General features: G+C 29.7%; 1 protein-coding gene, 1 long non-coding RNA gene and 1 pseudogene across 3 annotated transcripts; 2 read left to right on the forward strand and 1 right to left on the reverse strand.

Moving 5' to 3' along the window:
• The first annotated feature begins 487 nt into the window (after positions 1-487).
• On the forward strand, positions 488-7,585 carry LOC105829703 (annotated as a pseudogene).
• Positions 7,586-8,724: 1,139 nt separating this feature from the next.
• Positions 8,725-15,057, forward strand: LOC105832003 (facilitated trehalose transporter Tret1). Of its 2 annotated transcripts, XM_036285686.1 has the most exons (7): positions 8,725-8,906; positions 10,989-11,172; positions 11,491-11,662; positions 12,715-12,987; positions 14,029-14,058; positions 14,140-14,337; positions 14,513-15,057. In XM_036285686.1, exons 1-7 carry the CDS (start codon positions 8,858-8,860, stop codon positions 14,936-14,938), a joined length of 1,332 nt encoding a protein of 443 aa, XP_036141579.1. In that variant the 5' UTR covers positions 8,725-8,857; the 3' UTR covers positions 14,939-15,057. The 2 variants fall into 2 exon arrangements, with proteins under 2 accessions (XP_036141579.1, XP_036141578.1); XM_036285685.1 differs by having other exon boundaries at positions 14,029-14,337.
• On the reverse strand, positions 8,890-9,390 carry LOC105832005. Its single transcript, XR_001138692.3, has 3 exons — positions 9,356-9,390; positions 9,195-9,264; positions 8,890-8,935 (listed from the first exon to the last, which is right to left on the reverse strand). It is a non-coding gene; the product is annotated as an uncharacterized LOC105832005 (long non-coding RNA).
• Positions 15,058-15,202: the final 145 nt, after the last annotated feature.

Below are 15,202 nucleotides of genomic sequence, written 5' to 3' on the forward strand. Positions count from 1 at the left end.
ACTAAATGTGTATTAAAATAATCTTTTATAATGTGTAGAAAAAGTGCCCTGTTGTATTAATAAATAAGGAATGATAACGTCTATAAGATTTTTTTTCCTCCTGCACTAAAACGGATTTTTGTAAATGGCAAATCAAATTCGAAAATAACAGATTTTATTTTTTAAAATATTATTATATATAATTATTAATTATTATTATAACTTATTATATTATAAACTATTCATATTTTAAAATAAGAAATATTTGACTATTGTATCAATAAAAAAAAAATACATTTTTAAAAATCTATATACAAATTAGATCTAAAAAGGATCATTTAATTTGTAATTTATTATTTTAAAGTTTTATTATCTTAATATTTTCCTTAAACAACTTATTTATTACTTATTGCAATTTTATGATAAACAAGATATGATAAAAAATTTTTTTTCTTTTGATTTTTCTAAATCATTAACTTTATTAACAATTATTTTTTAGAGATTAATAAAAAAAAAAGAAAATAATAAAGCAAGAAATTGTTTTTAACACATACCGGTTGACAAGACATATTTTAAAATATGAGATTGATGAGATTGACACCAGAAATACGAATCATTACATATACGAAATACATTACGTATAAATCAATATGGAGAACGTCGCGAAATCGAACGCAGAACGAAAAAGTATTTTTCTGACATCACCACATCAGCCGTTACATTTCGATCCGCGAGATCAAGATCGCGTTTTACGAGATAAATGATAAGAGAAAGGAATGGAAGAAACACGTAATAACTGATCAGAGAAAGTCGAACGAGACAGAGAAAATGATTCCCACTTGTGTCAACGAGGAAATAGAGGGGTATTCTTATAAAGACTATGTTTATATCCTGCATCAATAAATTTCTCTTCGGCATTGTGTGATACATCTCTGGTTAGAGAATTCGTAGACTTGACATATCCGGACGTTATCTGGATTGCGTCAGCCATCATTGCTTCGAAGACATGACGGAAACAAGTTCCAAGCACGTGCAGTTCCTGACCGCAGCGACATGTAAGTCCCCATCAATAAAGAATTAAATCCTAGAGAAGAAAAAGAGAAATTAAATTAATCCATTATCAAAATTTTTTTCGTAAGAGTTTGGGTCTCAGCATCCACTTCTCAAAATTGTATTTTTTCAAAACAATTTATCTTGAATAATAAAAAAATTAAAAGAACATTTTAAATTAATAAAATGGGATAAGTTAATGATTTATTTTTTTTTTCGCAAATATATCAATATAATTGTTTATATAAAATTGTCACATATTATCTTTATTATTTTGCTATTATTTTCCCACTCGTTAGGTATTACAAGTTTTGAAAGAGCAATTTTAATTCTTAAATATTTTTATTTTTATTCCTGTACAGGGAAAGTTATTAATTTAAAAATTCATATATTGTTTATTTACAATTCTTGAATTGCGGCTTAGAATAGCTTTTGATTTTATTACGTGTTACAATCTTATTCTTCTATATTTCTATTTTTAGTTTTCGCATTAAATCTTAATCTAAATATTAAAATTACACTGAAAAAAGATTTCTCCGATGTATCTAAAAATTTAATTAAACAGTACAAATCAGAAAATAATTGCGTTGGATTATTAATATAATAATGTCGGACACTTGAACAGTGTTAGAACTTTATAACCGATAGTCAGATCTTATATTTAAAATCGATCTTAAGCGTAGTATCTTAAGATGTCATCAACCAATCACAAAACTGTATGACGATCTTGAAATAAGATTCGACTATGAATATCGGCCTGTGACAATCTTGAAACAATGTCAACATGATAGTTCAAAAGATTTTTTTTAGACTTACACACACACACACACGCACACACACGCGCGCGCACGCACACACAAATCATGCTTACAGTTGCCGAAAGATTTGATATTTCTCTTATCAATTAAAATTAATAAAAGAAATGTCAAATTATTCAGCAAATAGATGATTTAATCAGTGAACGACGTAATTACAAAAGAATGGTTATCAATCATTTTTCGTAATAAAAAATCAGACATTACGTGATAACTGTCTATTTCTCTTAACATTGTGGCATACTCGCGTGTTATATATTACAAAGCGATAACTTCGCACACATATCTATCTAGATTTATATATTCGTAAATATTTGCACGAATTTATTACGTCACGATAATCGTTATCTCCTCGTGTCAAATGTGTTCAATCCTTATAAAAATGTAATACTGGACAGTATTAAATTGATTAGTAATTATTACTCATTTTTAGTATTAAAAGTACTAACAATAGCATATTTAAAATAAGTATTAATTACTGACCAATTTAATATTGTCCATATTATATTTTTAAAAGAAATTCTTATAAAATGTGTAAGATGTTTCATATTTTCATTTATGACGTTATTGTTTGAAAACATTTTTTAAACATGTGCGCAGTGTCCGAATTATTTTAAATTATAGCTTTATTATCATGACAATACTGCAGCGAGATTGTATTCTTGTCTACATCACGTCCGCGTGCGTTGTAAATTAATATGAAGAACGATGCGAAACCGAACGCAGAACAAAGAGATATTTCTGTTGCATCGTTGCATGCCAAAATCGACAATCACTATCGCGTTTTGCGAGATAAATGATAAGAGAAAAGAATAGGGAAAAGACGTAGTAACTGATTACAGAAACTCGAACGGGAAAGAAAGAAAAAGACTTCCACTTGTATCAACGAGAAGATAGAGAGGCATTTCTATAAAGACTATGTCATAGTGTGCATCAATAAATTTCTCTTCGGAGTTGTGATACATTTCTGGCTAAAAAATCTGGAGACTTAAATATACTCGGACGTCACTCGGGTTGAGCACAGTCAGCCATCGCTGCTTCAAAGACATGACGGAAACGGGTTCCAATCGCATGCAGTTTTTGGCCGCTGCGACAGGTAAGTCCCTATCAATAAAGAATTAAATTCTAAAAGAGAAAGAGAGAAATCCAAATTAATCCATTATCGAATTTTTTTTCTTATGAATTTGGATCTTAAAATCCATTTTTGAAATATGCACTTTTTCAAAACAATTTAGCTTTAATATAATTAAAATTAAAACTATTTTTAAAATTATTAAAAAAATGAGATGGATTAAGTTGATGATTCAATTTTTTTTACAAATATATCAAATTAATCGTTTATATAAAACTGTTAATTATATTATATCCATCATTTTGCGATTACCTTCGCTCTCGTTAAGTACTGCAAGTTTTGAAAAGGCAATTTTAATTCTTTGATATTTTTATTTCCATTTCTGTACAGGGTAAGTTATTAATTATAAAATCCATATATTGTTTATTTACAATTTTTAAGTTGTGGCTTAGAATAGCTTTCGATTTTATTACCTGTTACAATTTTATTCCTCTACATTTTAATTCTCATTTTTTCTTCATTTTTCTTACATTAAATCTTAATCGAAATATTACAATTACTCTGAAGAAAAAAGATTTCGCCGATGTATCTAAAAATTTAATCAAACAGTACGAACCAGAAAACAATTTTGTTGGATTATTAAAATAATTATGTAGGTCTGTAGGATACTCGAGCAATGCTGGAACTTTATGACAATCTTGAAACAATGTCAACATAGTAGTTCAATAAAATTACTTTTAGACTTATACACACACACAAATCATGCTTACATACAGTTGACTGATTTGATATTCCTCTTATCAATTAAAGTCGATAGAAGAAATGCCACATCATTCAGCAACTAGATGATTTAATCAGTAAATAATTACAAAAGAATTGATTATCAATAATTTATCGTGATCAGACATCACGTGCTAAATTGTTTGTTTCTCTTTAACTTGTATTTGCATAATATATATTGCCAAACGATTACATCGCACACATATCTATCTGGATCCATATGTTTGCGAATATTTAGCACGAATTTACTACGTCACAATAATTGTTATCTCTTTGTGTGACACGCGTCCAATCCTTATAAAATGTAATACTAGACAATATTAAATTGATCAGTAATTATTACTCATTTTTGGTATTAAAAGTACTAACAATAGCGTATTTAAAATAAGTATTAATTACTGGCCAATTTAATATTGCCCAGTATTTTATTTTTATAAGAAATCTCTATAAAATGTGTAAGATGTTTTATATTTTCATTTATGACGTTATTGTTTTAAAACATTTTAGACACGTGCGCATTGTCCGTATTATTTTAGATTATAGCTTTACTATTATGACAATACTGCAGAGATTGTATTCTCGTCTACATCATGTCCGCGTGCAGCTCTTAGGAGTTATTGTAAGTTGGAAGGGTGCGATCGACGGTACAACTGTAGCATTCATTGAAAAATTACGTAACTGAGATTTCGTAGCGCATTGTTACAAAATTCACTTTCCCATTTTACTCATATTTGTGACAAATTCCGTTCTGTACATGTGTATTCATTTTCCAGACTTCAGCATTTACAATCTGTTATTACGTTTAAAATTTATTATTTTAAATACAAATTTTAATATATATCGTGGTATTTTTTATTTGTACACTTCTAAAAATTTCGTACAGGCTGTTTATCTATATTCGCGTCTGGTGCTATGGTTGCATGGACAAGTCCGGTTCTTCCTAAGTTAATGAAAGGTGATGGACCTTTAGAATCACCAATTAGCAGCGATCAGAGTTCTTGGATAGCGTCTCTGGTATCCCTCGCTTCTATTCCTAGTAGCTTCATAGCAGGTTATCTCGGAGACAGGTAGTGTATAAATTAATTGTTTAATTACAGATATACAAGTTTTGGCATACAGAGATTTAACTATATGTACCCTATTTATAAGATCAGTTGACAATTAGAAAAAAAAAAAATCATGTAAACAAGCTAACGTTAATACTTAAAATAAGTAATGATTACTGGTCAATTTAATATTGTTTATTACATTTTTATAGGAGTATCTTAAAATCTTCACAAAGAAATAAAACACGATCAGATTTAAATATTTGATAACCGATAAGTACGAAACTGACTTTTTTCCTCGAATTTCTATAGATGGGGCCGTAAAAGAGCGTTGCTATTTTGTATAGTGCCATTTTCAATTGGATGGATACTTCTTGCCACTGCAAATCACGTTGAGCAACTATATGTTGCACGATTTATATTTGGATTGGCTAAGTCTATCCCATTCGCGATCTTTCCCATGTATTGTGGTGAAATTGCTGAGGTAGATTTATTTTATGTGTAAAAAAAAGTAAAATTATTTATACAGAGTTTTTTAACTTCTTCGTGTTTTAATAACTATGTTATTAATTATTACTAAACAAAACAATTATAAAACCCAATAATATGTACCATTTGATAGAAAACATATTCTAAATTTAATACTTTCAAAATTTTATTTTTAGCTTTTATTTTAAGAAATAATTGAAAAACAAAATGGTGTACTATAATATTGGCAATTTATTAATACTTTAATTTAATGCGTATAATTTGTATACTATTTGTTTATTTATTTATTTTTTTCAGTCTTAAGGTATGTTATTTATAACATCCTTTTTACAAAATTTTCCAAAGATTTCTCTTTTTCAAAATGTATGATCGAAATAAATAAAATTACAATTTCATTAGTATCTTTGTTTTGTTAAGTAACATTTTAGAATTATTAAATTGTTTATTATATAATAACAAATTTACATATAACTTTCATAAACTATCGTTGCATCGTTTCAGACTTCTATCAGAGGAACGTTAGGCTCTTTTGTTCAATTTTTTAACACACTTGGTGGACTATATGCCTTTGCTATTGGACCGTTTGTCAGCTACACAATCTTTTCTATTGTCTGTGGCATTCTGCCAGTGATTTTCTTTGTTTGCTTCATGATAATGCCCGAGTCTCCATATTTTCTTCTCCGCAAGGGTCGCAGAGATGAGGCAGTTGCTTCTCTAGCGAAGCTCCGAGGCAAATCCAAAGCTATTGCCCAGAAGGAGGCCGATGAAATACAAGTAACAAGGCAACAATTTTTCTCATAAAAATCACACGCTCTAAAAAAATTCCACAATTTTAAGATTCTTAAGATCAACAATCGAATCGAATATCAATTGACTTCTTATTAACTCTTTGAAGAAATTAACCAAGTGTCGAGATAATCCAAACCGAGTTTTCTATAAAGAAAAAAGAATTTTTCTTGCAACAAATTTGATAGAAAAATGGACTATCATAAAATGTTTTAATAAAAATTGTTAATTTTATTCGCAAACGTATATTTTCATTACTACTTAAATATAAATGTTGCTTAATAAGTATTGTTTCCGATTTTTTAGGTTGTACTTGACAAAAATTACAAGAATAAAGTTAGCATCTCAGTCCTCTTCAAAGTGAAAGCGAACTTTAAGGCGTTGATCTACACATGTACCTTAGTTACCTTCCAGCAGTTGACCGGTGTCAGTATGATTCTAATTTATAATCAAAGTATTTTCGAAGCTGCCGGCGGTAGTATTCCTAGTAAACAAGCGCCGATTATTATCGCAACTGTGCGCGTGTTAGCGTCAGCTGTGACACCCGTAATTATCGATTGGTCAGGTAGAAGAATTCTCTTAATTTTCTCCGGCATCGGCGGGACAATTAGTTTGGTGAGTTGTTTTAATTTTTAAATTTAATCGCAACATAATCAACTTATTTGTTACAAAAAATATAATAAAGTTAGTAAAAAATGAAAATAAAATAAAATTTATTCTAATTTTGAGATCTAATTTAATTTAATAAACTTTTATTACATTGTTTGTATGATTAGACATTTATTTGCAGTGTGCCCTGGGTTTATACTTCTACCTGAAGGACGTACAGCATGCAGATGACACAGTAGAGCAGATTTCCTGGTTGCCGGTAGTCGCGCTCACCACCTTCATCGCTACGTACTGCATAGGGTGGGGGGCAGTTCCATGGGCAATGATGAGCGAAATGTTCGCCTCGAACATTAAGGCTAAAGCTTCCGCTATATCAACTTCCCTCCTTTGGTTCCTGGCCTTCATTATCACCAAGTTTTCTACCAACATTGACGAAGCGTTTGGCAAGTACATAATATTTTGGACATTTGGAGGATTCTGTTTTCTTAGTATACTTTTCACGGTGTTCTTTCTGCCCGAAACAAAAGGCAAATCTCTTCAGCAAATCCAGAACGAACTTAGTGATGTGACTTGGATAACAGATGTCGAGAACGGAACAAAAAAGTGAGCAGAAAGCACTCACGTCCGATTGTATCTGACAAACGGTGTACGCTGACCATATGATAAATTCGTTAGACTTTGAAGAAATTATATATTTATAAAAAGAAATAACATGCAAATTTTCTATCTTTATGATATATCAGAAGACTTAATATTTTACAAAGGACAATCAAGTAGAATATCAGAAATAAACGTAATATATGTATCTATTGTTTTACTGAAAAATTTAGATATGTATTTAATATAAGAAAAAAGCTTCTTTAATCTTGTAGACCATCAGTTTATTAATGTTGGATCAAAGAAAGTTTTAATTAAAGAGAGAAACGGATATAAAATTATACAATAAACGAACCTCCGAACAAACAATTAAAAAAGAAGTTAAAAGGAAGTGGACTATTTCTACTTTGATATTTAAAATAACTTTTTTATTTTTTATACGCAACCAAAAATACTTTATTGTCTTCCAAACGTCTTATATAAAATTTAATATGGTACATAGCACACTTATAATATATGTGTATAGTAGAAGCCATTTTATGCACAAATACACTCGTTAATGATATTTTGATACATATTATTGTCCATAAACTTTGTTTCTCGAGCGTAGAGTAACTTATAACGTGCGAATAAACGTTCCTTTTGGCAAGCAAGTTCCTGTTTGGTCGGTGAAGGAAATACAATGAAACACTAATATGATTTTTCTACTTGTACTTCATCGCAAGTTTCTAATATTATGTATGCCGAATGTAGGAAACGTAGCGTAAAGTATGAAAAATGATTAATGTTGCAACGTATTTCTCGTTCACGGATAAGAGATTAGTCATTTTGTACCGTCTATATAGAGAATATGATAATTAACAACAACGCCGAAAATATCATTGTCAAATATAAAATTTTATGTCAATAATCATTGAAATCATTAAAATTACGGAATTTATATGACGCAATAGAAAGAAGCTACAACATAATTATTTTTAATAAATATTAACGATAATAAAATTTTATATATTTAATCATTTATAAAACATAATTTTTATATAATTTGCAAACGATATAAATATGAATATATATAATAATTAAACAAACAAAATTATAAAGAATAGAACCTGAACTGTATTAATTTAGATAAATTTTTTAAGTTATATTATTTATAAGTAATATTGTACATATTACTGTTTTTAAAATATTTTAATTAAGTGATACTATTTTTAGTCTGGTACATTTTTTTTTTAATTGATGAGGTTGACATCAGAAATACGAATCATACATCGTAAATTAATATGAAAAACGTCGCGAAACCGAACGCAGAACAAAAAGATATTTCCGTGGCATCGTCGCATGCCCAGATCGGCAATCACTATCGCGTTTTGCGAGATAAATGATAAGAGAAAAGAATAGGGAAAAGACGTAGTAACTGATTACAGAAACTCAAACGGGGAAGAAAGAAAATGACGTCCACTTGTGTCAACGAAAAAATAGAGAAGCATTTTTATAAAGACTATGTTATAATGTGCACCAATAAATTTCTCTTCGAAGTTGTGTGATACATTTCTGGCTAAACGATCTGGAGACTAGAATATACCCGGACGTCACTCGGGTTGAGCACAGTCAGCCATCGCTGCTTCGAAAACATGGCGGAAACAGGTTCCAAGCACGTGCAGTTCCTGGCCGCTGTGACATGTAAGTCCCCATCAATAAAGAATTAAATCCTAGAAGAGAAAGAGAGCAATCCAAATTAATCCATTATCGATTTTTTTTTCTTATAAGTTTGGGTCTTAAAATCCATTTTTTAAATATGCACTTTTTCAAAACAATTTAGCTTTAATATTATTAAAATTAAAACATTTTTTAAATTATTAAAAAAATAAAATGGGTTAAGTTGATGATTCAAATTTTTTACAAATATATCAAATTAATATCGTTTATATAAAACTGTTAATTATATTATATCCATTATTTTGTGATTACCTTCGCTCTCGTTAAGTACTGCAAGTTTTAAAAAAGCAATTTCAATTCTTTGATATTTTTATTTTCATTCCTGTACAGGGTAAGTTATTAATTATAAAATCCATATATTGTTTATTTACAATTTTTAAGTTGCGGCTTAGAATAGCTTTTGATTTTATTACCTGGTACAATTTCATTTCTCTACATTTTAATTCTCATTTCTTCTTTAATTTTTTTACATTAAATCTTAATCGAAATATTAAAATTACTCTGAAGAAAAAAGATTTCTCCGATGTATCTAATAATTTAATCAAACAGTACAAATCAGAAAACAATTTTGTTGGATTATTAAAATAATTATGTAGGATACACGAGCAGTGCTTGAATTTTATGACAATCTTGAAATGATGTCAACCTAATAATTCAACAAAATTACTATTAGACTTATACACACACACACACACACACACAAATCATGCTTACATACAGTTTACTAATTTGATATTTCTCTTATCAATTAAAGTCGATAGAAGAAATGCCACATCATTCAGCAACTAGATAATTTAATCAGTAAATAATTACAAAAAAATTGATTATCAATAATTTATCGTAATCAGACATCACGTGCTAAATTGTCTGTTTCTCTTTAACTTGTATTCACATAATATATATTGCAAAACGATTAGATCGCACACATATCTATCTGGATTTATATGTTCGCGCAATAATTGTGACGTAGAAAATTCGTGCTAAATAATATTTGATTTTGACTACGTCACAATGATTGATATCTCTCCGTGTCATACGCGTCCAATCCTTATAAAATGTAATACTAGACAGTATTAAATTGATCAGTAATTATTTATTACTCATTTTTAGTATTAAAAGTACTAACAATAGCGTATTTAAAATAAGTATTAATTACTGGCCAATTTAATATTGCCCTGTATTATATTTTTATTATAAGAAATCTTTATAAAATGTGTAAAATGTTTTATATTTTCCTTTATGACGTTATTGTTTTAAAACATTTTTTAAACACGCGCGCAATGTCCGCATTATTTTAAATTATAACTGTATTATTATGACAATATTAACAAGATTGTATTCTCGTCTACGTCATGTCCGCGTGCAGCTCTTACGACGCATTATTGTAAATTCCAAGCGTGCGATCGACGATCTGTACGAACTGTAAAGTTTATTGAAAAATTACGTAATTGAGATTCCATAGCGCATTGTTATAATCAGGGACCCGGACCGAAATCAAATTATGGTTCGGTTTTAGTTACGGTTTAATAAAATATTTGAAAACTGTACGGGTTCAGTGTAACAGGTAACAGGATTTTAAAAAGATTAAAAAGGATTTTAGTGTAACGGGTTCTAATTTTTTGACAAATAAAGAAAACTAAAAACCGTTTAAATTACGATTTTTTTGGTTCTAGTTCTTTATTTTAATTTCTTATTTTTTAATAAATGATAATAGTTATTAATATTATTTAATAATATTTAATAATAATTTAAACAATTTTAGAATGTAGAGGAAATAAAACCTGACTTGAATTGCTCCCATAAAGTTATTGCACCAAAAAAAAGAGAAAAAAACAAGAACCGAATGGAACCGGGTCCCTGATTATAATAATACAATATTTTTATTTTACTCTTATTTGTGACAAATTTTGTTCTGAACATGTGTATTCAATTTTTAGATTCCAGCATTTACAATCTGTTATTACGTTTAAGATTTATTATTTTAAATATAAATTTTAACATGCATTATAGTATTATCCATTTGTACACTTCTGAAATTTCGTACAGGCAGTTTATCTTTATTCGCGGTTGGTGCTATGACGGTATGGACGAGTCCGGTTCTTCCTAACTTAATGAAAGGTGATGGACCATTGGGGTCACCAATTAGCAGCGATCAGAGTTCATGGATAGCATCTCTGGAATCCTTTGGTTCTATTCCTGGCAGCTTCATAGCAGGATACCTCGCAGACAGGTGCGCAGACAAAATTAGTCGCTTAATTACAAGTATCGAAGTACAAAGATTTAACTATCTGACCTGTTTCTTAAAATCAGTTTAGAAGTAAAAAAAAATTAACCACGTAAACAAACTAACGTTATTTGTCATTTTAACGTTAAAGTTAAAATTATAATAGACTTTATATCTTTCGATCTATTGGACTGTCAAAATGAAGATAAGTAACGACAGCTTGCAATATCTGGAAATTTTTGCGAAGATATAAAACACTAGCAGATGTAAATATTTTGGAAATCAAATTAAATACGAAACTGACTTTCCATCGAATTTCTACAGATGGGGCCGTAAAAGAGCGTTGCTGTTGTGTATAGTGCCGTTTTCAATTGGATGGATACTTCTTGCCACTGCAAATCACGTTGAACAACTTTATGTCGCGCGGTTTATACTTGGATTGACTAAATCTATCCCATTCGTGACCTTTCCCATGTATTGTGGCGAAATTGCTGAGGTAGATTTATTTTACGTGTAAAACAAGTATATTTATTTATACAAAGTTTTTAACTCTTTTGTGTTTTATTTTTTGTTAAAAAAATGATTAATTGCTAAATAGATCAAAGTCCAACACTCTGACATAAGTCGCTTAAAAGCAAATTTCTTTATTTCTTAAAAACTAAACGTTATTATATTGATATTATGTTATATATTAATACTAATAAAAAAATATGAGCTGCGGAGACTAAAAAGGCAAAACCCAGTTTATACAATCATAACTTTTTAAATTTAAAATTTTAGAAATATAAATATTTCACAATTTAAAATTAAAAGATTAATAATCCATTATTAATTAAAAGTTTAATCAGCAATTGACAAATATTGGTAATTTATTTCTAACTTTATAGTTAATCCTTCTACTTTGGAAAAAAATCTAAATTCTATTAATTCGGTCAATTCTATTATATTACTTATGACCTTTAAAGGACTGGCCTTTTTTGGATCACTTTCTTTGAGCTAGAACATTTTTGTTCTTGTTAGTGAGTTGAACTACGAAAAAGATGACATTGATCTAGCACTTAATAATAAGCTTCCGATCCTGGAGAGGTTAAAGTCCAATGTGTTAGATAGTATATTTCAGTTTTATTATAAAAAACGTTAATTACTATTATTAAACGAAACAATATTATAAAACCCAATATATACTATTTAATAAGAGAAACATTTTAGTTTTTATATTTTTAAAATGTAACTTTTAGTTTTTATTTTAAGAAATATAATTCAAAAAATAAAATAGTGTACAATATTGTCAATCTTTTTATATATAAATTTAATGCGTATATAATTGTTATACTATTTGTTTATTTATTTATTCTTCTCAGTTTTCAGATTTTACTTATAGCAATCTTTTTTCCAAATTTTTTAAAGAATTATCTTATCTGTCAATATGTATGATTGGAATAAATAGCAATTTTATTATCTTTGTTTTGTTAAGTAATATTTTAAAACTATTTAGTTGTTTATTGTATAATAACAAACGTACATATAATTATCGTTACATCTTTTCAGACTTCTATCAGAGGAACATTAGGCTCTTTAATGGAGACCTTTAACGCACTTGGAGGGCTATATGCCTTTGCTATTGGACCGTTTGTCAGCTACACAATTTTTTGCATTGTCTGTGGCATCCTGCCAGTGATTTTTTTCGTTTGCTTCATGCTAATGCCCGAGTCTCCATACTTCCTTCTCAGAAACGGTCGCAGAGATGATGCAGTCGCTTCTCTAACAAAGCTCCGAGGCAAATCCAAAGCGATTGTTCAGAAGGAAGCCGATGAAATACAAGTAGGCCAATAATTTTTTTCTCATAAAATCACACGCTCTGAAAAATTGCAGAATTTTAAGATTCTTAAGATAAACAATTAAACATATCAATTTATTTTTTATTAATTATTAATTTTCTAAATTGCTAATTTCATTTGCAAACGTATATTTTTTCAAAGAAAATCAAATATGTAGTCGATTAATTGGCTAAATTCTTTTATTAAGTTAAAGATTACATCTGTAATCTTTTAACTTAATAAAAGGATTTAGCCAGGCAGTCGACTACATATTTGTTCTCCTTTGAATTTAATTACTGGCGACAATAAAGCAGACGATTCCTGCTAATTTGTATATTTCTTTGTTAATTTTTTGGCAAATTGCTTGTGAGACAAGAAAATCATTAATACTAAGTGCGTTGCCACGACCACATGCTTGATCACTGCTAAGTGAATATTTGAACATAAATGTCCATAGGAAAGGCAACTAAGGGTACTTGTCCTTTTCTGGAAAATGATAACTTACGCGATCTACGATGGCAAGGGTATTCGCAGGGAAAGCAAGAATGAATACTTTATATATACCCCCTTTAAAAATTTCTGCGCATGTCCTTGTGTTCAAATGTATTGTCCATTAAAGTGCGTTAAACAAACACGATCGCAATAAAGATCATTTGATTGATTCTAAATGATAATAAGGAACATTAGTCACAAAGTCACAAAGAACTAATATGCTTTCGAAAAACATTTCTTTTTACAATGAAGAATCTAGCATAAATTGTATTTCAGTCATATAGCTACATGTTAGACAGAAGAAGGCTTTGCTTCAATGTTAAAACAGCCACAAAATACATGCAATTGCAAAAATAATTAACTTAAAAAATATTAAAGAACTGAAAATTTACAAGTTAGCAATGAAGAAAATATTTATTGTGAACTTTAGGTTTTAGTGATAATTTATACTTATTATTACATACCTTTGTTTCATAATATTCTGAGAAAATTTTTGATAATTTATAACTTAAATATAAACGTTGCTTAACAAGTATCTTTTCCGATTTTTCAGGTCATACTTGATGAGAATTACAAGAATCAAGTTAGTATCTCAGTCCTGTTCAAAGTGAAAGCGAACTTTAAGGCGTTGATCTACACGTGTACATTACTTACCTTTCAACAGTTGACTGGTATCGACATGATTTTAATGTATACTCACAGCATTTTTGAAGCTGCCGGAGGTAGTGTTCCCAGTAAACAGGCACCGATTATTATCGCAACTGTGCGCGTGTTAGCGTCAGCTGTGACACCCGTAATTATCGATTGGTCAGGTAGAAGAATTCTCCTAATTTTCTCTGGCATCGGCGAAACAATCAGCTTGGTGAGTTTTCCTAATTTTTAAATTTAATCGCGAATTAACTTACTCGTTACAAAAAAATGCTAAAGTTAGTAAAAAGTGAAAATAAAATGAAATAGTTGGTTCTAACTTTGAGATGTAATTTAATTCAATAAACATTTATTACGTGCTTGTCGTATGATTAGACATTTATTTGCAGTGTGCCTTGGGTTTGTACTTCTACCTGAAGGACGTACAGCATGCAGACGACATAGTAGACCAGATAGCCTGGTTGCCGGTGGTCGCGCTCACCATCTTCATCGCTACGTACTGCATAGGTTGTGGGCCAGTTACATGGGCGATAATAAGCGAAATATTCGCCTCGAACGTTAAGGCTAAGGCTTCCGCTATATCAAATTCCCTCCTCTGGTCGTTATGCTTTCTCATAGTCAAATTTTCTAGTAATATTGACGAAGCGTTTGGCAAGTACACAATATTTTGGACGTTTGGAGGATTCTGCTTTCTCAGTATTCTTTTCACGGTGTTCTTTTTGCCTGAAACGAAAGGCAAATCTCTTCAGCAAATCCAGGACGAACTTAGTGGTGTGACTTGGATTACAGATGTCGAGAACGGAACAAAGAAGTGAGGAGAAAGCACTCACGTCCGATTGTATCTGACAAACGGTGTACGCTGACAATCTAATAAATTCGTTAGACTTTGAAGAAATTATCTATATAAATAAAAATGTAAAATGTTTGTTCCTCATCTAAGATCTCCGTAAGTTTTTCACCGATAGCTTTGAAATTTTGACACAATGTTGCATTCGTAACCGGGAGTGTTCTTATGGGGTCTGATTTTGGAAATACCGTGTGTTTTAAAAATGATGGCCATAATTTAAATGTAAAAAATA

Source organism: Monomorium pharaonis, chromosome 4, assembly GCF_013373865.1.
Source record: "Monomorium pharaonis isolate MP-MQ-018 chromosome 4, ASM1337386v2, whole genome shotgun sequence".
NCBI lineage: Eukaryota > Metazoa > Arthropoda > Insecta > Hymenoptera > Formicidae > Monomorium > Monomorium pharaonis.